This window comes from Blennius ocellaris, assembly GCF_963422515.1.
Source record: "Blennius ocellaris genome assembly, chromosome: 5".
NCBI lineage: Eukaryota > Metazoa > Chordata > Actinopteri > Blenniiformes > Blenniidae > Blennius > Blennius ocellaris.
In genome coordinates, this window is record NC_137654.1 from 12,678,467 (window position 1) to 12,703,472 (window position 25,006).

Sequence of the window (25,006 nt, forward strand, 5' to 3'; positions counted from 1 at the left end):
GTACTTCTACTATAGACTGAGAGGTTTTGTTTTGACACTGGGAACTGTCGGGGTTCTAAATATACTCACTGAGCATCAAAAATGTGTGGGGTGAGAAGAATCTGTACTTTATCATTTGAAAGTTGAAGAATGATGGGGAGAATGTGTTAATGGTGCTGTAAATGAGGTTCAGTGTTTTGGTTCTCACTTTAGTGCTGTACCGAACTCTTTCTAATGTATGTCAGCGTGCAGTGTTCAGAATCTGGATCGATTTCATACAGACACACGAAACACAGACATCCTCATTTAAAAGCCGACCTTTATACATATTTACATGAAGAAAAAAAACAAAATCTCCATGTATTGGGGGAGATCATCGGCTGACATATTCATTCCGTCTGCGGAAAAGTCGCTCTGGAAAATCACACGAGCAGGAGATTGGCAGCGAGATGTAAATACAGCACAGCAGAGAGAAACACATGAGGCTGTTGTAATGAATAAGGAGCTGTTCTGCATCACATCTTTCAGGGAAACACTGAATGTTTAAAGCGGTTTGCCATAAAAACGTCTCGTAGGAGTTCTGCCTCCCACTTGTGTGCTGTTTGGATCCGACACAAATATACACAAGTCACACGCTCATGTGTGCACGGTATTCACATGCCAAGGTCAATACAAGCAGGATTATTTTCATATTTTCGCCTGTTGGATGTGATGCATACTAACTAAACTGGCAGGGCCATTGAAAAGGAATCAAAGTTTTTTTTTTTTTTCCTGTTTTTCATATTGCAGGCAAAGTAGAGACGCCTAGAAGAAGACACACTTTGTTTTTGTTTGCCTGAGGGTGTACACTTTGGCAGGCAGATATTCAGCTTGAATTCAAACTCTCCAACAGATTTTTGCCTGCAAGCAGCCTCTGCCACTAGTTTTTTTTATTATAGTTTGGGGATTTTTTAAGTTTGTGAATCCCTGTGGTTTAACAGTATATCTTGCACCTGTTTCTAATCTACAAGCTAAACTAAGCCAACTGGGTCCCGGTGGTAGCTAGAGGTATGTCACAGCTGAGTTATATAGTGAGAACGTGTTATTTCTTCTTGGTTATAACAAACTGATTCTACATTTTATCACAACTAAGGAGAGCTATTTATTTTAAATGCCCCTAAAGCTAATTAAAAACATCTATATGCAATAAATACTGTGGAAATATTAACACGTTGAGTCTACAAAACAAATAACAAAAAAGCAAGTATTGCAAAATGTGCCAATAAAGAAGTTGGTTGGATTTTGCCACATTTTTAACATAAAGATTATCTGTAGGCCCTCAGTGAGCCGTCATTATCTGATCTTAACAAGCAATGGATATCCATGCAATCATGGGATTGGCTGACTGCGATATGTTTACCTTTGACCTTGACCAATCAAAATTCAAAGTACCTGGTCTACAACAAGCTGCATCTTTGCTAGCTCATGAAACAAATCGGGTTTCTGATGTTCAATCGGGCCCAAAGTTCAGACCGTTCATGTGGAAGGTCGACAGTCAGCAATGGATGGAAGAGATGTTGAAATCAAAGCACTGTTAAGACACAGATTTTAAAAAAAAACAATAGGGCTGCAGACAAAGCTTAAACACAAGTGTTCAAAACTGTTTGTTTTTTTTTAAATCAGCAAAATGCAAATAATGGAGCCTTTAAAATTTGCATAAAAATCAACAAAATGTACACAGAAAATAAACAACCAGAAGTTATGTCACCAACAATACAGCAACAATAACAATAGCAGTCAGCAGCTTCAGTGACAATTAAGACTGTATGGGCCCTTGATATGTGCTTCCTAATGAGGACATGATGGATGTTGGTTTCTGCTTCACACTCGCTCAAGCGTGACTTTTTTTTCAAAGAAGTGGCTGACACTTAAACAGCTTCACCAAACTCAAGAGTCACACACTCCCTCATAAACTGCTTTTTCCTCTGCTCAAACACATGTTCAGAAGTAGCTCGGTGCGAGCGAATACTTTCATGTGGCCCAGACCAAGAAGCCAAGACGTTAACCTCCGAGTCATTTTCTCCAGGCTGCTTTATTCTATTTTTTATAAGTATTTTTACAACATCAAAAGTGTCTTTCGATCTTTGGCCGAGTTCTCCATACAGCAGATTGACTCACTTCACCTCTGAACTTATGCTTGAGCTATTCCCACTCTGATCTCACGAATGTCAAACACAAACCAAGTGCCACAGAAACATACTGTACAGGCACACACATGCACAGAGACAATACGTGAAGTCAGTAATGATACGGACAATAAAATAAATTAAAAAAAACATCTTTGGACTTAATAATGCAGTCAGTTAGTAAATTCAACTTTCATGTGTGTTTAACTTAATATTGTTGTCCATAATGCAGTTTGATCTGTGAACAAACAGCTGTGTGACTCTTTTGCTTTGGATCCACAGCTCTGAAACGAGTCCGTTTCAGATCCGGCTGCCTCACTTCAACATGCAAATGGAGCGATGTTCCAACAGGAAAATAATAACAAAACATTTCAACAAGTGGAAGTGGGCAATTTCCAACAGAAGCAACACAAAGACCAACAAACCCGTGTCAAACACATGAATCAAACAGTCCCTCTCCAGATGAAAATAATAAATACCACTGAGAACAGTTACATGGAGGTGGAGGAAGCTGTGCTGGCAGAACATATTTAACATTGAGGATTTACAGCCTTGTGAAGTCACTGAAGTCACTGAAGTCACTGGAATCCCGCCGGCCACTTGACGCCGGTCCCGTTTAGCGCTTTCTCCAGATCCAGCTTTGCACAAGAAAGGCTTCTTTATTATACGCTGGACTTGCTTTGTAATTTACAGTCCGATGTCATTACCAGCTGGAGCTGCTGACCCAGCGGTGCGTTACTCACTCCCAGTCACTAAAGGCTCATATTTTGAGAAACATGCAGGTTTTGTACAGAGTCTCAGTCCTCGATGAGTCGAGCTTCCATGTCCAACGATGTTGGAAAATCTTTTTATTGCATCTTTATATTTTACACTGTTCAGTGCGCCCAGTTCATCATTTCCAAAGTCAGAGCAAAAACTATTTCCTCTCATGGAAGTCTGACAATATGTTCAGTGTTCTTGTACCGAATGAAAATGCTTCGTTTTGGATCATTATGTGTCACATTTGCAAATCGCCAACTGATCTTCTTGAGTTTGCTTGTATTTATTAATTTATGAATTTATTTGCGTTAATGCTTTCAATGTAGTCAACAACTGTGTGCAAAGTTTTCCCCTTTCTTCTTTTTCTGACATATGGAGGCTTTACCAGTGGGCCATTATCTGATTAAAATATTCCACATTCCACTTTCCATTCAAGAATTCCTTCTTGATCCTTAACTTTTCCAACATTATTTGATGTCTTTGACTCTAAAAATCCCACAATTGCATATTTGCTGCCTTGTGGTTTATAGCTTCCTTTTTTTGCCAATAGCTTTTGTTATACATGGGCAACATGTACTTAAAATAGGTAAGGAATTATTTCTTTTGAAATGCCTAACTCAGAAATCATGACTTCTTACAGACACAGACTGCATTGCTGAGCCAGTACAATAAATTTATGATGCATTTTCAAAATGGCTTTATCCAGTTGAGGGTCGAAGGAGGCTGGAGTCAATTCCAGTTGACTGTGAGGACACACTCACACGATTTACTGTCAATTTAGAATCACCAATTATCCTCAAATATATATTTTCTTGGAGTGCAGGAGGGAAAAGAAGCCAACATACACACCGGGAATGCATGTTATGAAATATTAAATATATACTTATATTTTAATCTGGAGCAATTTCTGAGCTTGCACACAAGTTGTGGGGTTAGTTGATGTTTATGAACTATATGGATGCCGGTTTCCATTTGAAATCCAATTAGTTAATGACCATATCCATTGCCGTTAATCAATAGACAGTGAATTATGGATGTCACAAAGCTTTTCTTTCATTTCCAACATCTAAAATAAGAAATACTGCTTCTCTTCTAGCAAAGGAAACCCACCTTCCTTTGTTCACTTTGTTCCCACGCTGAACCCAAACAGGCCTCTGTAGCGTGGCACTCAACCTGAGGTGGCTCTCACCAGCTCACATCACAGGACCGAATTTTGAGGAGAACATAATGGAAACATCTCCTGCACTCTGAGTGTGTGCCGTGCTGCAACACGGGGCACTAACGTCCTGGGAAAGTTGATCTGTAACCTCATCAAAGCCGCTGTGGTGCCTTTCCCTCGTCTCTTTCATCTTTGCGGTCGCAGGCAGTCTCTTTGCGGTCAGACTCCACCTATGTGAAAAGAGCCTCGACGGGCTCACTGGAGGTGTGTAGGATTGTTTGATGTCTTAAAGCGCCAAAGATAGAACCCATCAGTACTATTTACAGCTACTCGCAAACTGAATACACTCTTAAAGCTTGTGCTGAGTGGCAAAATTACTTCCAAAGATGGCAACGTAGTTTTGAATGTATCAGCCCTTTAATTATGAATAAGCACGGATAATTATCCAAAGGTTCAAGAAAAAAAAATACCCCCCATATAGATTATTCATGCTTTTGTTTCAGCTGGGTGACCACTACCTGCTGATGTGTTCAAAGACCGTGGAACATCTGAAGTTTTACACACGTTTTGCTTCTTTTTCTCCCCCCCATTTTTCACTTTGAAACAACAAAGCTCGTCTTTTAAATGTTTTTGAGGAGCTGGCAACATCTGAGGAGGGGGAAGTCCTTGAAAAACTTTGGAAATGTCTTTTCACAACTACAATAACTTTGACAATAAAGCCAAGGACTCTCCAGCATTCCTGCCTGATGAACTTAGCAGCGTACTGCACCTAATGGTAACCAGTTATTTGCCTGGGAGGTAGGAAATCTAGAAACATCTGTTCTCTTTTGAAGAATTTGGAGTATACATGTGATGTGTAATTAATGGGCAAAAACATTCAAAGTCACCAGCATGCTCCTCACATGCAGTAATCATTTTATAAGAGTTTGGTGAATTTGGGTCTGGGCTGTTGGAACGAGACCAATATTATTTTGTCTGTACAGGCTCCAAATCCAAAACATCCACTTAAATGTCCCCGTCACGACAGAGTCAGTCAGACTGAGCCGATCATCCTTCATTCAACATGCGATGCAACCTTAGCTATTCTTCTTCCGCTGTTGTTTTTTTCTTTTTCTTTATTCACAAAGTCCTTTGTCTTGGAGAAATAGTCTCTGCAGTCCACATCGTCCTGTACATACTTCAGTGTAGCTTCAAAGTTTCTCGCTTTCATGAAAGGACGCAATTTTTTTTTTTGTAGATAAGTGCATGCGCATGAAGTTTCTGTACATACAGTATGTGTGTCAGTGTATAGTGTGTGTGTGTGTGTGTGTGTGTGTGTGTGTGTGTGTGTGTGTGTGTGTGTGTGTGTGTGTGTGTGTTGAAGTCTGGAAATCTGCCCTCCTGTTCTGCGATGCATTCAGGCGCTTCGTGGCGCCCGCTGCTGCGGCTTGCTCCTGCTCTTCCTCCCCGCTGCTCTCCCTCCTCCTCCACCACCTCCTCCTCCCCCTCGGCCTCCCCCGTGCTTATGCTTCTCCCCCCTCTCTTTCTCCTTGTTCAGCTCCGCCAGAAAGTCGCCATGGCGACGGTGGTTGCGTGGGGGGCGGTACCCAAGAGCCTTGCAGTGCTGGCCGAGGTTGGCGGGGTGGATGAGCGCCATCACGTCGTCGTACCAGGGCTGACTCCCCGCGCTCTGATAGGACGAGCTGGACCAGGAGGCCAGGAGGCGGTTGGTGGAGGGGCTCCAGATGGCGAGGCGGACGGTGACCGCAGTCCAGTGGTAGCCGTGCTCCTCCACCTGGCAGTGGTACACACCGCCGTGGGACAGCTCAGCTCGGCGAATCAGGACGCCCCGCTCGATCACCACCAGCTGGTCACCTGTGACCACCTGCAGAGAGAGCAGGGGGGGATAAGCATCAGACTCATGCTGAAGATGCTCAGAGAGCGGATGTGAGGAGGTAATGACAAAGCACAAAGAGACGCAGTGCAAACTTTACACACTGGGAGTGTCCCTGATCGTGATTCAACCACAAATTTAACTTTGTTCTAAAAGCAAACAAAAAGTGATTTCAACCTGACGGGTCTTCACGTGAAACATAATGAATTATATTTACAACTTTCGAGATGAAAACAGGAAGTCTTGCAATCAACCATTATAATCGTAATGTTTTCACCAATAAATTTGTTCTGTAGCTTCATCATGGATAACTGTTCATATATCAGATGCTTTAATTTTTCAACCGTGAGTTGCTGTGAAAAAAAAAAAAAAAAAACTTGAAACGTCGTGAAAAGTCCCGTTGAGTAAACCTTTGCTCATGAGAAAAAAGCCTTAAGATTTATGTGAATATTAAAAGCAAGTGCAGAAAGCAGGTGTTCATACCTGGTTGAGTTCGGGACTGTTCTCTCCGGCCTGTTTGTACCAGGTGACTGCAGCATGTCTGGAGCGAGGCAGACACTCCAGGTAGGTGCTGTTCCCTTCTGCCACCATCATCACCCTCTGCTCGGCCTCCACCTGCAGCCCGGCTGAAACAAATCAAGGAAACATGCGTTGACTCACACATCTGACTTCTTCATTCTGAATCCATTACTTGTATTGTTGCACTGAATTATTTCCATTGCTTTTTATTTCTCAATTTATTCAAAGAGACGTGATAGCTGAATATATTCATTTTAATATGGAATGTTATTCATGCTTTCCATGATACTGGAATGCATATGAATAAATACATACAAAGTGCTTTTCTTTATAGACAAATACTTTGAGCCATTCTATTTTCGGTACTTTTCATTTAATAATTTTTCTGACTTTTTATCTATAGTCTGAAGATAGAATGTGCCTTTTGTTGAGCTATACAAATTAAAGAATCTTGGATTCTGATGCTTTGCATATACCGCCTACATGTAGTTAATACAGTGCAAATAAAGAGTGTTTATGGCATACAAATCACAGCTGAAAGGTCTTCAAATTGTTGAATGAAGTCAGCTGCTCACCTCCCTGCCTGACACATTGAGTTAGTGGATCCTCATCCTCCCCTAAATGACGGGCATTCCTCCTGCAGAGAAACAGACATTTCAGTCAACACAGAATCACAGAACCTTGAGATCACTGCACAATCTCAGACTGAGCAAACCACAGTGTGATGATCTTGTTCACAAAGTCGATTTAATTAAAGTCAGGTTTTTCCTGATGATGACCTTGCAGAAATGTCATGAAAATTAAGTGTTTATAGCATCGCTGGATTAAAGTGTGTACGTTCTTGAGGAGATCGACTGTGTTGTTTCAGTTGGTGCTGGAACAAAAAGTCTATCAAGAGGAACAATGCTCCCAAAATTAATCAAAATGTTTTGTAATTGAAGAACCATCTCACACTGTAAACACATCGATCTGATTTCAGAAGATTTCTTCCCGCTGCGTTTGAGTGTCAATTATGAAGACGACGTGAAAGTGTATTTTAACTGCAGTCATATTGGGGGGGGTACATACCTGCGCACGGTGGGCATGTAGGGGCTGCAGGCATGTCCGTCCCAGGTGCAGTAGGGATCTCTGGCCAGGCAACACTCAGCGCAGGCCTGACCGTACAGCTCACACTGGTACAGGCCAAGCTGGGACACACCCTCCCTCGAGCCCACAAACAACCACTGCTGGAGGAAAGCATGAGAGGCAGGAGATGAATATGGGATGGGTGAAGGATAGAAATAGAGAGTAGGAATACGACGATGAGTAAAGGATGGTAAAGGAAGCAGGGAGGGGTCGGGAGAGTAATGTAGGGTGTGATGGAAGGGGAAAAAAAGGACATTAAGTTCACAATCGTCGACACACATGGGCAATCAACAGCAACACCCGATGTGTCTTCACTGAGTCACACATCCACTCACGCTGTAACAATGTGAGAGCATGGCCACGGTGTGTGTGTGTGTGTGTGTGTGTGTGTGTGTGTGTGTGTGTGTGTGTGTGTGTGTGTGTGTGTGTGTGTGTGTGTGTGTGTCATCTCTTCATTATTGTGCTGAGTGAGCTGGGGTAACCATGGCAACTGGTGATGAAGTTGTCCTTGGAGATGCAAGGTGGAGAGATAACTGATGAGTGCAATGTTGTGCGTGAGTGAGAGAGTTTGAAAGTTTGAGACTAGCTCTCTCTCTCTCTCTCTCTATTATTACCTTTTTCTTTGAGAGTGTCATGGCTGTCACTGGTGATTTGTGCTGTGAGGAGGAGAGAAAAAAGTCAGAGACATTCCAAGCATATACCAAGTCATAGACAGACAGACAGACAGACAGACAGACAGACAGACAGACAGACAGACAGACAGACAGAAAAATGACTGAAGGTTAAATTAAAAAAAAGGTCAGAGAGGTGTTTGTCTTTGGGTGCGGCTGCAGACCACAGCCATTTCTAGCCGTTCACTGAACTGCTCTCAGTTGTGTAAAGTTTACAGCACAGAGGCGAACAAACAAACTCAAGCTCGACCACACTTATACAACAATGTGTCTACGCCACATCACTCAATGCATTTATTTTTTATTCTTCGGGAGTTTGAGCCTCCAGTGGAAATCATTTTGATTGGAACTTATAAAACTTTTTGCCTTTTCTTAAAACATAAAATGGCAGCTGCTGTAACTAATAGGGGTGTTTACTGCACAGGGTATTGTGGAAGCACAGCGTCAGTAGTCAACATCACTGAAAAAAACACCCACAAAACTGATGTAATGGTGAATTTTCTGTGCGTATTCTGTGTGCTCACATTTCACAGAGTTCTGCACTCTTCTTGCATCTGTTGAAAGTCATGCACGCTTTACATTTTCTCAGCGCCAGCCGTGCGTGCTCCGATGTTTAAGTCGATGCTTTCAATTAATTTCCATGTGACACGAACAGAATATTTCACATCAGGTCTGCATTTATTCTTCTCATGTGCACTGATATGAAAAGTCTGTGCTGCATCTTATTTTTAATAATAATGTCTCGATTTGGCCGGGGAACTCAGTGGATTAATAATTTGCAGGGGAACAATGAACAGACGCATGAGAGAAAACTTGATTTTCAGGATGAGGGAGGAAGGTGGTGCAGGACTGTGATGTTTTCTGTACCTGAAAGACCTGAAGCTGCTCCAGAGTGACTTCCTGGCTCTGACCGTGCTCTCGGGGGAAATGGACGGCCTTCAGCACGAGTCCCGAGTCTGAAAAAAACAAACATTTCATTCGAATGGATTGAGGTTTTTGGTTTCCTCACTGGTGCAGGAGTTCGCCGTCTCGCCTCACAGCAAGAATAATTCTCATTTAGTATCCAGCGTTTGCATGTTCTCCCTGTGTACGTGTCTGACATTTCTCAGTGTACCTCTGGTTTCTTCACAGTCTAGAAACATCCATTTGAGATTATTTAAAAATCCTCATAAGAAAATGGACGCATTCGCGTTTTGGAATTCCAGATTACCTGTGCCGATGAAGAGGACGTCATAGGTGCCGTCCACGGCCTCCACCCTGTCCACCAACAGTTTGCTGAACTTGTAGTGAACGCCCACTCTGACCAGAAGTGGCCGCTCTCCTAGAGGCAGGACATTTTCCTGAAAAAAGAGGCAGGGATTGTAATTAGAGGAATGCACCACATTAAAGTGTGATATATATCAGATGACAGTATTTCACAGTATTTTTCTCTGTAAGAGCCTCATTAATATGATGGAGGGTTCATGCTCGGAGGTGGCGCTCCGTAAGTGAGGACCGTCTGCTGATTTAATTTCTTATTTTCACTTTAGAGTTTGAGTAAAAAATAGAGAGAAAGATTACTTGACCCACTGGTCAACAGGCTGCAGTCTAATTACATTAAGTTGGTCTAATTCAATAAAGTGAGAAAACAGCTGAACCTGCAGCAGCGGGTGAGTCCTGCTGAAGAAAATGACGTCGTCCGGATACTCTCGGGTGGAGCTGTAGCTTCCATATGTGCTGCTGGGACACTGGGAGCAGGAAATAAGGGTAAAAATGTTATTCATTTTATGAAACATCGGAAAGCTTTTTTTCTTTTTTGTTTACCTCTTATGCCTATTTCTATTTTTATCTATAATCATTTATCATATTACTTTTTGGTTGAGACTCACAAACATTTGCCAGTAATAGTAGTTGGAAAGTTAAACCCATTTAGGACAATAAATAAGACATTATACTGCAATAAATAGCCAATGGTGAAAAACTAAAATTACATTTCAACGGGATTTGTTGGGGGATGAAAGCTGTGCAGTAATAGTTGCTCCACATCAGGATCGAATTATAATGTCTGCCTCAAGTCGCATGCAACTTTAGCATATGTACAACACGCAAATGTTTTTTACTTAAGGATTAAAAGTAACGTCTGCGGGAGGTTTTGAGCATTAACTCACAGTTCCTGGGCGTGGATAGGGCACCTTGCCCGTGAACTCTGCCCACTTATACTGAGGTCCCTCCTTGTGAAGGAAGTTCCCTTTGAAAGCTCGAACCACATCCTCCATTCGGTAAACGCACACCGCTGAACCGTTCAGGATGTCACTGAGGATAAAGAACATGAAAAGGAGAGCACTTTAAAAAAACAAAACAATACTTTCCACCACTTATTCTTTCACCCTGCATGAATAAAAACATAAGCCGAGTATCCCTTGGATTATTGCACATGATGGGTTGCAGTGCTATTTTCACAGTAAATGAAATAAGACGGCGATGCATCGTGCAAGGAGCAGTGACTCATTGTGGCTTTGCAGCTTGAATGCATCAAGTTGATTGGATGCACTTCCAGCTCATTTGGGGAAATGTGCTGCTTTTTGTGCATCGGTCCCTGCAACAGCATAACTTACAGTTTTGTGCTGCAGTTGGCTTCAATGTTTCTGGAAGCTTTAAAGAACAATGTCAAAGTGTGGCGGCTTGCAGCAAAGGAGAAAAAGAACAGAGAGGAAAAAGTCACAGACACATGTTTACATGTGTTACTCATATATGGGTCTTTTTGAGAACATTCCCAATTTGTTGGTGTAGGAACGTGTGCAAAATCTGCAGCACCGAAGACGAATTTAAAGGATCTCGTTTCTTTTTAAAAATAGGCCATCAGAAACCAGATCAACTTCAGGTGCAAAAACATGTGACGTCTTGGTTTCTGTATAAATTGAATTTTAATAGCCTGAGAACTATATAATTCCGTCGAGATTATCTAAACTGTTGCTAAACCTCCTGAATAAATATTACGGCAGGAGTTATGTCGAAATTAAGCGCAATTACACTTCATTTGACTCGTTTAAAATCAGCAATATGCTCATTTCTAGTTTCCCTTGCTGTCCACTTGATTTTAGTTTCAAGACGACGGTTGGCTTGGAGTGAATACACAAAAAGTTTGTGCATTTAAAAACATCCAGATCATCCAAACCATGTTTGAAAATTCACATAACTTTAAATCGTCTCTCAATTACACTTCCATGATTTACATTGAGTCACATCAGAAACCACATACAGAAAAATGTTTTGTCTCTTCATTTCAATCCATTTTCACAATGTTTGAAATTGTTAGATTGAATTTTCATATTAGACATGATTAGGTGTGAGGCAAGGATGCTTGACAGGATTGTATTTATTTGTTTTGTTTTTTTCTTCCAAATCTATGAAAATCATATTCAACACATCTGTGTTTATCATAGCTGGATTAGACTTCAGCCCCACCGTGACTCTTATTTAGATAAAGCAGGCAGAGAGGAGAGAATAACCAAAAAATTATGATTCAATATCATCTCATTATATCAGGAGAGTCTGAACAATAAATCCAGTCTGTTCTATGATACAAGGCACGGGATAGACAAATAATTGAATAATGTCATCATCAATGGAAAATGAGACGACAGGTCCACTGTCCAGGACAGATTTACTGTAGAGACGCTCGTCAAAACCCTACGCGTGTGTGTGTTTGCGCACGCCTGTGCGTGTGTGAGTGACCTTTCTGCACTCTGCAGCTCTGTGGCTGAGACCTCAGCCTGGGTGATGCTTTGGATTTCAATCCATTCACCCTACTAAGATTCCTCACACTTTCCAAAAACTCCCCCTTAAAAAACAGAGTAACACCCTTCAACCTCCGCCAAAGTTTTGTCCAACTTGTGCTGCTACTGTGGAGCTCTGGCATCCAGCTCTGAAACTTGGGTGATTGTCAAAACATGAGCCTTAAGCCACTTGGAGAAAATGAGAAAGCACTGCTGTTTCTTCTTGGCTTGCATTTTCAGTCTTTTTTTTTTCTTGTTCTTTCTCACTTTTTCCCCTCATTTTCTTTTCAGTCAGCATGTCTTTTTCTGTGAGTCATATATTTTTTCACCTGACATCTTTCTCAATCATCAGGACGCGTGCGTCAGCAGGTTTCTTTCCTCCTGTCTTTGATGCTGTGTTTTGTGGGGCTGGAGTGTCTCTGACTAACATATGAACAACTCACATAAGAGAAAACATGAAATAACAGAGAGAAGACTTTATGGGTTATAATTTACAACATTTTAACAGTAAAGCCAAACCCTCTCACCAATATGCAAAGGTAGGAACCATTAAATGATAAAGCAAATGGAGGGTTTGGTTTTCTCCAGAATCCAGCAGACCCATTATTCATTTTCTCCGTATTTTTCCCTCTTTTGTGTGGTTTGTGTTTATCTCAATAATAAAAATTAATCTCAGGTCAAACAGCAACACTCCAACGTGCCTGCAGGCAGTGTCACAGTCCGTTCACCAACGATGACGACTCGATGATGAAGGCTCACATGTGCTTCATATTGTTGACATGAGTGAATGCGTTGCATTCATGAGCTGCGCTGACAGAAGAACCCGCGGGCTCGGTGCGTCCCGCAGCGAGTGACATCAACATCTGCGTGTCACAGTGAGACAGGGAGCGTTTATCCCGTCACAGGCACAAAGGGCTAATGTCGCCAAACACGAATATGACCAAGATGTGCGCCTTTAAACACCTTCAGGTTTTCTTTTTGTTTTGTTTTTTGTCATTATTGTGTTATTTGGATCACATTTGTGAGTTTATGAAGAAATAATGTTCATATTCGCGGCCTCCCTGTGTGTGTGTGTGTGTGTGTGTGTGTGTGTGTGTGTGTGTGTGTGTGTGTGTGTGTGTGTGTGTGTGTGTGTGTGTGTGTGTGCCCCTTGATGGATTGGCAACATGTTCCGTATGTACCCTTCATAAAGAGTCAGCTGGATTTGCCTCGAGTGCCATTCATTCATTCAGTTCATTTCAGTTCATTATATTTGTGTCCTTGTCGGGCAATTTGTGCTGCAGCAAAGTGTAAAACACAAAGAAGGCACAGCCCATCAGCCATAAAATCAACATTGTTTACGTGCCATCAGAGCATATTAGAGCATATTCCTACCTGTGAGAAGCCACATAATGTTGCCCTGTCCTGAAGTCGGAAGGGAAATTGCTTTAGGGACGAAGGAGTACTTGTACCTGTTGCCCTTCATATGAGGAAGTCTGAGCCAAAAACCAGAAGGCAAAAACTGGGACTCAGCATGTAAAAGATGAGAGCTGTCAGAAAGGACTTCCTGATTATTTGCCTGTTGTGTTGAACTCCCATAATGTTGCTGCTGGTCCATTTTCTGACCTGGTGCTAAGGTTGTCAAACCAGCAAAGAAGAGAAAAGCTTTGCACAGATTCAATATATGAGCTATAAAAAGAGTACAGAAGATGAATGACTGAATGTCCATATCTCCCTTTTCACTGCAGTTATACCCACATACAGCCTCCAGTTGTTCGGGTGGGTGTGTTTGCATTAAGAGCACTCTTTTCTTCACTCATTGCTAAAAGTAAACACGGTTTTCACTGAACTGCATCATCGGAAATACCAGCTAAATATATCTGCAGGCTCTGATCAATAACCATGACTCACTGTTCTGTTGTCTTATTTAAATGGAGATCTGTCTGTGGGAAGAGTCTTCAGACGTTGCTGTCTCACCCACCGCCACACCGCAAAAAGTTTCATAGTTTACAAAAGCATGGGTTTTCAAGATATTCTTTTCCCGTGACGTCTGTTTTACAGAAGCACATACCTTGAAGTGGTAAACAGGCCATAGATGAGAGGGTTCTTCTTGTCTTTCCCATGGAGAATAAAGACGTCCTCTGGAGTGTGGAGAGGAGGAAGGAAGAGAGGGAGGCGTCAGCGGAATGACAGAGAAGGGAGTAAAAATAGAGAGACAGGTATAAACATTGTGACGTCTGAATTAGTGGAGAACTTTTACACAAGTCTGCCTAAAATGTATGTGTCTGCACATGTGTGTGAGCGATGCACATGAGTCCGTGTGGCTGTCAGCGGTTGTGAGTCTGAGTGAGGCACTTTGTATTCATTATGTGCACGACCATGTGTGTATATCTGAGTGTGTGCATCTATCAGTCTGACTGTGTGACTAATAGCATCGGGCGTGCAGTCAGCATGGCTGACTGGCTGCTTGTAATGAATCTGTAGCCATTAATAACCAGCCGCAGTGGGAGAGCGGAGCGCCGAGCCCGCCACAGAATGTCACCTGCTGTCACACACACACACACACACACACACACACACACACACACACACACACACACACACACACACACACACACACACACACACATACAGACTAACACCACGCCTCAGTCTTCACTTCTCATTTCAAACACAGTCGATCGCAACGTTTCACACGCTTTCTCACTCTGATGTTACTCCGACTATTTGCACAGTGGAATCAGGAGAATTGTTGCTTTTTTCACTTGTTTAGAATGATAGCTCACTCTTCATCAGTCCATCAGCAGAGAAAATGTTTTTTTTTTATTATTTAAATGATGTTCTAGCATTCGAAGTCCATCAGACTTAGATGAAAACATCAGATGTGGTGCCAGCGCTATAGTGTGAACTATTTAAATTGAACTACCATTTCAAATTATTGAAAAACTTTATCATTAAAAGTCAAAATCATTAAAAGAAAATCTAAAAGCCATTTTTTTGAAAGCCGTACTTAGCGCACGAGACACTTTATTGGGAGGAAAACCTTAATTAGTAAAAGCGCCACATTAATAGTTAAGAGACCAAAGAAATATGCCAGACGTCTGAAGAAAAAGACAAAATCAAGGACAAATATATTTCAACCTATCAATACTGAAAAATCTGTTTCCCTGCCATTGACAAACTCACAATACGGAAAAGAAAATCTGCTAATTATTCAACACACAAAAATACATTTGTTTATCAGAAATCCCCAAAAGCTGCCCTCAACTTGCAAACAACAGACCTTCAAATCCAGTCATTAGCAACTAAATCCACTGATTTAACAGGGAGCCGAAAATCAAAGCATGAAATTTTAATCAGCAAAAAGCACTGGTCCAACTTTGACAAATTGTGAGGAAGACTGGAGCTGACTTCTCTCTCTTTTTTTTTGTATTAAAGTCTCTCTCTACTTAAAAACAAGTTTTTAATCTTCTGTCTGCAGTTGAAGGTTTGAGATTCTCTCTGCACACTGATGTATGTGCAACTTGAAACCTCACCTCAGGAAAGTTTCTCTCTGCCTGACAAGGACCTGATTTTAACAATCTGGGACTTATCATCCTTTAACATAGTCTGGAAGTCAAACTTTACCAAAATCAACAGCAGCAACAAGATTTTAAACCCAAGCGGTGAAAGGATTTGTACTTTGTCACTGTACATAAATAGATTTTCGAGCATCTGTACTTTACTTGAGCATTTATCCTTCTGGCTTTTTACTTTTGTTGTCTTTACCTTTTCTCTTGAAGACAAATATCTGTAATTTATCCTAATTACATTTTTAAAATGGGCTTGTTGTTACTTTTACCTTTAAGATGATGATGACGACGATGATGATTCAGAGTGAAGGGGTCAAAACAGCTGAATTTACAAATTTATCCACACTGAAGCTGCAGAAGTTGACAAATGTAAGAGTGATGAAGTTACATTGATAAATATCGAAGGCCAAGACATCCTGTCTTTCCGGCATGAACATTTTAAATGCAATCCATAGTGTTTTATATACAGTGGAGTCTAACTCCTGTTTTCATATTGAGAAAGTTCAATCGTGATCTGTAGCACTGATAATGAATAAAATCTAATATTCCAATAACAGCAGTTATATGTACATGTGCTTACATGTGTGGACAAACATATGTTCCCACACCACCAGAACCAAAAATGCTTTTCAAGATGCCTTTAAGCAAGGTATTGTTCATTAAACAAGTTATAATATATATATATTTTTAATGATGTACATGATTATTTTGACCAAAACAGAAGTAGCAGTACCTGCACTTCTACGTCATTGAAAAATGTGAGAGGTAGTGATCCTTTTATTCAGCGAGGATGAGTAATTGTCATTTTATTCATGTTTTCAAGGTAAGAAAAATAATTTCAGAAAAAAACTCAAAACATTTATATCTACCTTCTATAGCGCTTTATTCTCCTTGGAGTCAAAGGGCTTTTGGCACTGATCCCAGTTGATAATAGCCAGAGAAGAGAGAAAACCATACACAGGTTGCCAGTCCAATTGTATAAGAAAACTGGACTCGGAGAACGCCCACACACACATAGGTTGAGCAAACCCTTATTTTCTCTGTAGGGTTAGATTACATCTACCACATAAAATCTTCATAAAGGGAGTATTCTATATGAACCTTATGTTCTATCGAGAGGTGACCTTAAATGTCTCAGAACTTAATTGCATTTTTGACAGGTTTTTTTTTTTTTTACCTATTAAATTGGAGTGTTGCTCGTGGTTATTTAATCAGTTGCCTGCAGCCGCAGTTCAGACGGGACCTTGGCTTTCACAGTTTATTTAAATCACCATCAATCAAAGGTTTGCTGTTTTGCACATTTGCCTCAGATAAGAGCCGGGAGCATTTTATCATGCCATCAAAACAGTGAAGAACAGAGGCTTTTGTTTTGTGTGCGGCATGCTGAGATAATCTATAAATACATAATTTGTCGAAGCTCCAACAATACATTTGGAAAATCGCTTAGAGTCATGGGAAGAAAAAACTACACAAGTGGATCTTGCGATAGAAGAGTCGAGAGCAGTAAGAGTCAGAGATTCTGTCTTTGCCTCTTCTCTCCTTCTTTTCCTCACATCTGCAGCACACTGAGGCAGCAGTGTAGTGGCGATGGGGACGGCAGAGCGCATCACGGTTCCCACATTCCTGCCGTTCCTGATGCTTCAGGTGGCCTCTGAGGACCCACAGCCCCGCAGGAGGGCTAATCTCATCCCATAACGGCGTCACACACACACACACACAACCACACACAGCGGCCGAGTCTTAAGGAGAAGAAGTATGTACGGCCACATGCATGCACCCACACAAACACACCCTGTCATACAGTTCCTATAGACACACACAGTAGCAGCGGCACATCGGTCTGCAGCCTGCAGAGTACACATTACTCACTTCTTTCGTCCCTTCTTGTATCACCGCTTCAGTTATTGAATTTTCTTTATGGCTTTTTTTCCCCCTCCTCTCTCTTACTGCTTTTAAATTACAACAAAGATTTCTCATTCGTGCTATCGCTTGCCTTTGTTGTGCTTTACCATACTGCCCTTACTGTATATCATCCATGCATCTCGCTTACCACCTCCTCTCTTTTCATTTCTTCCTTGCTGGTTTTTTTTGTGTAGAATGCCACTCAGTTCATTAATCAGAGCTATTATCATGACCTGCCTTTCTTCTTTCCTCTATTGCCATTTTTCAAAGTGTTTTTTTTTTTTAAATAGCAGCTCTGCTTTATTACTCTGCGTGATGTATATTCTGTGTGCTCTATGCTTTTATCTGAAGCTCCTCAAAGCTTTTTTTCAAGTCAGAGTCAAAAGAAGGGCATCGGAAGATTTACATCCTAACCTGTAAAGCCGAGCTTTATAGCTATAAAGGCAGCCTGATGGAAACCTTTTCAGGGTATGGATGACAGACTCCCTTAAAACCCAGAAGAAACACATTTATCAGGTAATCTGACTGTGGTCAGATAAAACTCTTCCCTAAGTGCACCCAAATGGTCACTCAACCTCGTGTTATAAACAGAAGATCTACTGAAGTGGACAGAACCGTATTTGGCAACAAGGACCAGATCAACACCATGTAAGTTAATCATATTGATCAGCAGATCAAAAGGAGGACAGAAAATTTGATTTGGAGGAGGATGGTCTGGATTTTCTTTCTAAATATCAAGGATTGGTTTTCAAGCATGCAGAGTAACACCACAAACATCTGAAAATGATCTCAAGTTAATTGGATCAAAATACCTCGTGTTGTTTAGGTTAATTTTTAAAGCAAGTGCAAATCAATATTTGCCGTTAATGATTTGATCATTATTCTGATTTATTCTTCTGGATCTAGAAGAATTCTATTCTTTTTTTAGGCGTCCAGTCCTTCAGGAGAATTCACATGACAACAATCAGAAGTCCACGGTTATACAATGACTGATGAAAATTAATAACATAACTGGAGACGTCTCTAGTAAATTGGGTTTGATCAATTATATATCCTTTGTGTACAAGTTTTTCCATCTAATACACAACAAATCCACCAAAGAGAATAATTAAAGTCACCTCGACCTCGTGGTTTGATAAAAAGATTCCTCATTTCTATTGATTCATGAACCATAGAGGCCAGACTGAGCCAACTGCAGTTCAGTCAGTTATTACTGTGGGTGAAACATCCTAGTTTTCCAGTGGAAAGCTCTCAGTTGAAGTGTATTTTCTCTCCTCTGAAGTTGGAACTTTCTTTATCCCTCGTTTACGATCTCATTCCCTGTTCTGACAATGCTTACTATTGATTCGATCTTTGACCATTTGTATTTAGGTCTCTCACGTTGAATCGTGGCCAAGATTAGAACTGTAGAACAGCTCCTGAACTTTTTTGATAAAGGAAAAGTAAAGAAATGTCAGACACAGCTAACTTTCCTCGATGATGAGTTTTACACCGAATGTCATCCCCATCCACAGAAAGACACCTGAAGAAAAATGCTCCAATCCTCTTGACAGTAAAGAATAAAAATCGTATTTAGTGTGTAAACAAAGGCTTATTTTTGAATGCTTGGGAGAAATAATGCCGTACAGCCCGTAAAAGTAAAACACACTCGGTTTAATATCGGAAAAAGTACTGCGTACACTTAACACAAACTTTGGTAATCCCTGTAGGGGGAAAAAACAACTCTTGAATCCCTGCCTTCTGCTTGAAAGTTCTTCAGTCTGTCTTTCTTCCCTGCACCTCACAGAGCATTGAGACTCTGCATGAAAACAAAAGAGAAAGTTGGAAGACTGCAGTCAGAGCAACATTTTTCTTTTTCTTTTTTCACATCCTTTGAGGAAGGCGTTTCAGTTATTTACGGCTCGACTAAGCAAAACAGAAAACGCCGTTATCACTGGCAAGTTTAAATTACAACTGATTTACTTTCCAAAAACAAATCTTGCCGGTCTGATTTATTAAACTGTCGTGCCTTTAATGTGATTAATCTTTGACAGGAGGGGAAAATCAAAACAGAGATGCCCACGCTTTTTCCACGAACGGCGCAGAAATAATGAGGTCAACCTGCTTCTGTCTGCAAAATGCTTTGACCAGGTGAATCAGGGTAAGTCTGTGATTGCGGAGGCAGAAAAACGAGTGAAGATTTCAGATCGTTATTCACAATACGCTCATAAAGAACGGCTTTTCCTTATCTCTTTTACCACCTTTTCCTCTCAGTCTTCCATAACTCTGTCGACATCTGACAATGACAACAATCCCCCGCAATTCAGATACTTTTCATTGTCTCCTTCTGAACCCTCTTCTCTGCTCTTCTTTCTCCAGCCTAATCTTTTCATCAGGTGCTTATCCCTCGCCCATTCATGCTCCTATACCCACCTGAACTTGGAGGGATCTCAGAGGGCCTCTCTCGATCTCTTTTGTTTCTCACTTTCGCCATCCCCCCCCAGTCTCTCTCCCTCCCCCCCTGCTATCGCTCTTACCCACCACGTCCCCATCCATCTGTCTGTCTGGCCTATATTCTCTGGAGGACTCTTCTTGTGTCTTCTTCTCTAAACAAAACAAGGTTGTTTCCCCCTGAGGGAAGATAGTCTTGTCTCGCCCGCAGCTTCAGCCCCTATCTCCCTCTCCCTCCTCCTCCTTACTGTCTGGTCAAATGAACCCACCCTAAGGGCAAACACCCCTATTCTTTTTGTTTCACTTGCCCTGCGACCCTTTCCCTACATTTCTGTGGTGCCATCCTAAATCCCAACATCCTCTCAAGTCGTCCTTCTCACCCTCCACCTTTTTGTCACCTTTCCGCTCTGTCTCTCTCTCTCTCTCTCTTTATTTCCCGCTCACCATCTTGCACTCATTTGCTAATAATAGCCGTGCCTCCACGTTGTCGACGAGTGGTGCTGCACACTTCTGTCTGTGACACACTTTTTCCCCTTCCAGCTTTACTATTGATACATCCGCCGTGATGGCAACTGTTTTAGAATAAATGAAACTTCAACGCGGAATGATTTTACCATTTTTTGCAAACATGGAAAGTGCTTAAGCCATTATGACTAAGAAATATAAGATACAAATTGGGGCTTCAATGATACCACTACTATTACAATATATATGTCCAATAGCCTGCAGGGACACATCGAACTTGAACATAGCTGCAAAACATACACCATGTTGCTCTATGTTCATCTGTTGGTAATTGAAAGGATGAATAATGATTGTTTTCACGCTCAGCAATGATGCTATGTGGTGCATTTGTCACAACAAAAGTTGCGACGAGTGTGCATTTCACTCATGATTTCAATTTTTTTACCATGCTTGCATTTCTACCAGAAGCAGCTCCGTGCTTCACTCCATTTAAATACACAGAATATCTTTTTTGTTTTTCATCTAAGAGATGGAGTCAGGCAGGTCGTTCACACATAGTACATCTGGTTGTTTACAAATGAAGTCCGATGTCAACAGATTGTATGCCACTTCATCTATAAAACATTACACATTATCATGACTGGTGGCAATGTGAAAAAAACATTTTCAAAGAACCTAAGACCAAGATGTCAGACCTCACACATTCATACTGGATGTGTAAACATGTAGTATTTGATGCATCAAGGCAATGTAATGCAAATGGTTGTGGAAATATGTAACCCCACTTTTCTTTGTTCCCTCCACATTGTTGTCTGCTCCACCCTTTGCTATTAACCCCATTTCCCTCGCTTGCTGTCCTCCTTTCACTTACCCCTCATCCCCCCTTCAACTCACTTCACCTCATTCATCCTCTCCATGTCCGTCCAGGGAGCTCCCTTTATCATACCATCCACCCGGTTTTCTCTTTAATTTTACTACCGTGAAGCCAATTTTATTTCCTAATCAGCTCTTTCCTCCTTCTCGCTCTCCTCTATTTCACCGTGTCAAAGGAATAACACCTCCATAACAGCTTTTACTTTCCCCTCCTCATCCCCCTTCCACTCCCTCTATTTTTCTCCCTCCATCTCCTCTCCTTTGTCCTTCTCTTGTCTGGTCAACACCATGTGCAATGACCTCTGCCATCTCGTCCTACTTCATCTTTCTCCCTCCATCTCTCCTCCTCCTCCTCTTCTTCTGGGCCTCAGCCCCACATATAACTCACTTCTTTACCCCTCCATCTTTCCTCTTTTCTCGTCTTTTTCTGCTACTTGTGAACTTGGCTTCCATTCAACTACTTTCACTAAAGCATTGATACATGAGAAAGTGGAGGAGTCCAAACCATGATTAATTTCCCTCACTATCACAAAACGTGTTTTTCCACACCAACTTCCAACAAAGCGGTTTTGTTGATGAGGTTAATAAGCAGCAAATAGTGAAAATGCATTCATCAGTTCATTCTGACAGGGTTGGGATTCCTGGTGGCTCAGTAATACATGGTCCGGCTTTATATTCAGTTCATATATGCAGCATGATGGATCGGTCCTTCTTGTCTCACTTTTGACCTTTTCTTGCGTTTCCCCGATCCAATTATCCAGTAAGGGCAAACAGCCTAAAAAAAAAATAACTAAGCTAAAGAAAAGCTTCAGTTGTGGGGGTACCAAGTTCAAAAATCTGGACCAAAAAAATGGGGCTGATGAAACATCAATCATTCAGAAATGTCACCCCTGCTGTTTCTGTTATTCAGATCCCATCCATCATAGGTGTTCGGTCCAGAGATGGAGTGTTTCAGCATTACAATCTCTACGTTTTCTCTTATTCACCTTATAACATGTTTTTCCTTCAGGGCATTTTTTTTTTTTTGTGTGTGTGATTTGTGAAAACTTAACTTAACTTAAACTAAATGATTCATTCATTACCACACAGTTAAAATGACCCGCGGAGCAGTGACTGGCATTGGGTGTATTTTTCTCACTGAGGAATAACTTTCATAGATAATAGCCACCTTTACAGATTGCTTTCATGAATACTTGTTTTCCAAAAAAAAACTAAAAACTTTTACCGCTATACTACACCTAGTCAATGAATATCCCGCTCACTGTCTCGTCATCATTATTGTCATAATTCAGAGCCATTCACTCTCTGTTCTAGTTTTTACTTTCTTCTCTGTTTGTGGAAAGTATATGGGTGCTGTCTTATGTCTGGAACATTGAATGATATATGTACATGCCGACAGGAATAGATGATGAACAAGGCTGAAAATACGCCACTGAGTCCAGCTCAAAAACCTCATAGCATGACTCCCTTACACAACAACAGCAGCAACAACCACGAGAACAGAGACAATGGCAACATGCAGCAGGGAATCATTTGCTGTGAACTGGATGCACAAGAAAGGAATCTGAATTGTTTCAGCTTTTTGAATAATTTCCATTGGGCAAGGGTTGAATTATTTCACACTCGTAGGAAAGACAAAACAAGTCCTTCAATAGAGGGACTTATGAAAGGGAACAAAGCTGTAAAAACTCCAGACAATAACAAAAAAACAATAACAAATTCAGACCACTAGTGATTTTTGAGTCATTCCATACAGCCGGACGCTGCAGTGGACGCTTTGTTCAAAAACAGTGAGGGATCTCAAAAATATCATTAAATCTATGAATCACCATCTAAAAAAAACAACTTAAACATACAAGAGTGAAGTAGCTCAGTTACCCTTAACATCATCTTAGGAGAAGGTGAAAATAACTTGTCTGTAAAAGTAAAGATGATGCCATATTAGCTTGTGAATCCTTGTACGTAGCTTGTACAGCATGTACAGTGCTGAGCAGTGTCATTTGGCAGAAAGAAGTTTCCTGGTTTTGACCAATGATCAGAGGGCACTGTTCAATAAGCCACTTAATGTTCTTTCTAAGTATGTTTGGTGATATTAATTGGCAACTCAAAATGAGCCATAGGCATGAATTTCTATCTATGAGTGTCTCTATGAGTGTCCATATGATGTGTGGGGAACAAAGGACAGGTCACTACTTTAACAACAATGTAGTTTCCCATATTTAGGCTTTTGCAATACTTTGGGTGTTCCACAAAGTTCTATCCTTGGTCCTCTGCTTTTCACCAGCTACAATTTCCCCCTCTGCAATATCCTTTAGAAATCCTGCTTTGTGGATTGTTGTTATTTTTAATATACATGAGCAACAGCTACATTGCTATTTATTGTGAACTGGCTATTATTACGTATGCCAAGGACATAATAAAATCATCCGCGTATATTTGTTTGTCTGTCTGTATGTCTGTTAGAACGATTACGTCAAAACTACTACATGGATTTTCATGAAATTTTCACCACAGAAAATTAGCCGATGGAAAATTCAATTAAATTTTGATGATTTGGGAACTTTTTTTTTTTTTTCAGAGTCCAGGTCAAACTTTTGTGGACGTCAGAAATGTCTGACTGTTCCTGTTTGTAGACGGAGAGATAAATGTGTCACGTGGTTTCATACGTGGCTGAAAAACAAGAATGTTGCAGAACCAAAACACTGCTGTTGCAACGTCTTTTGGTGTCTTTAAAAACAAACTTAATGTTGCGTGCTGATTGATTGATTGATTGATTGAATTCTTTTTCTTTCTGTTTAATGTAACTCAACGCTGCCATAACATTCTGGGGTGGGTGGGGGGGGGGCTGAATTTAACATGACACGCCAGCAGAGCGCCAGGTGGCAGCCGCTGCTCTGCTCTGAGGGTCCCGCAGACTGTCAGGGGTTTCTGGGATTTGTAGTGTTTCTGTTCAATAGAGCGTAGCTTAAATACAGCGCTGACAGCATTCTCAGCCTGATGTTTTACTCTGCTCTGTGTGAACCGTGTGTGTGTGTGTGTGTGTGTGTGTGTGTGTGTGTGTGTGTGTGTGTGTGTGTGTGTGTGTGTGTGTGTGTGTGTGTGTGTGTGTGTGTGTGTGTGTGTGTGTGTGTGTGTGTGTGTGTGTGTGTGTGTGTATGTGTGTGTGTGGGTGTGGGTGTGTGTGTGTTCACAAACAGATTTGTATGCTTCCTTATCAGATGTGTCAAACGTGGCCACAGGCATGCCGGGTCCAAGTGTTTATGCTCCTAACAAGTCTAAACTGTTTTGTGTATACAGACAAATCGAGACTCAAGAATGCCTGTTCACAACTAAAAAGCCCTGTGTGTGTTACTTGAGGTGTTTGTTATTGTTGTGTGTGCTTGGGTGTAAAGGTTGGACTGTGTAAAAGACTGCATGTTTGATTGGCAGTGTTAATGTACTGTATATGTTTAAATAAATAGTAATGCTGTGACTGAACTTAGCAAACACAGAAGGCTTTCTGTTTACTCTGAGAGACCTTTGTGTACAAGAAAGCAGAGATAAGAAACCTTGCCACACTCTCCCTCTGTTACTGTGCTGTTAGACTACAGTAAATATCTGCAAGTTCTTGTTTTCCTGAGTTAAATTTGTTTCCTCAGGGGTCATTTCAATGGGCTCCACATCCAGTGAGGCTGAGTTTCAGGTGGTCTCTCACCAAGAGGTCATGGGGGCTACAGAATGATGTTATTGTTTCCCCATTATGTCATGGCTTTTGTTACAGATGCACTTGTGGCCCAATGG

The 25,006-nt window shown here is 41.2% G+C and overlaps 1 protein-coding gene across 2 annotated transcripts in view; it reads right to left on the minus strand.

Moving 5' to 3' along the window:
* Positions 1-280: 280 nt before the first annotated feature.
* The window catches only part of sema3h (sema domain, immunoglobulin domain (Ig), short basic domain, secreted, (semaphorin) 3H), a 62,598-nt gene continuing 37,872 nt past the window's right edge, over positions 281-25,006 (minus strand). The window contains exons 9-18 of one of the 2 annotated variants that reach the window (XM_080496507.1): positions 14,056-14,125; positions 10,398-10,542; positions 9,888-9,977; positions 9,461-9,590; positions 9,118-9,206; positions 8,194-8,235; positions 7,523-7,677; positions 7,030-7,091; positions 6,419-6,561; positions 281-5,926 (exon numbers count right to left, since the gene is read on the minus strand). In XM_080496507.1, coding sequence (XP_080352633.1) covers positions 5,459-5,926; positions 6,419-6,561; positions 7,030-7,091; positions 7,523-7,677; positions 8,194-8,235; positions 9,118-9,206; positions 9,461-9,590; positions 9,888-9,977; positions 10,398-10,542; positions 14,056-14,125 — 1,394 coding nt within the window. In that variant the 3' untranslated portion in view covers positions 281-5,458. Of the gene's footprint in view, positions 5,927-6,418; positions 6,562-7,029; positions 7,092-7,522; positions 7,681-8,193; positions 8,236-9,117; positions 9,207-9,460; positions 9,591-9,887; positions 9,978-10,397; positions 10,543-14,055; positions 14,126-25,006 lie in introns of both variants that reach the window. The other variant, XM_080496506.1, reaches the window with a different exon arrangement.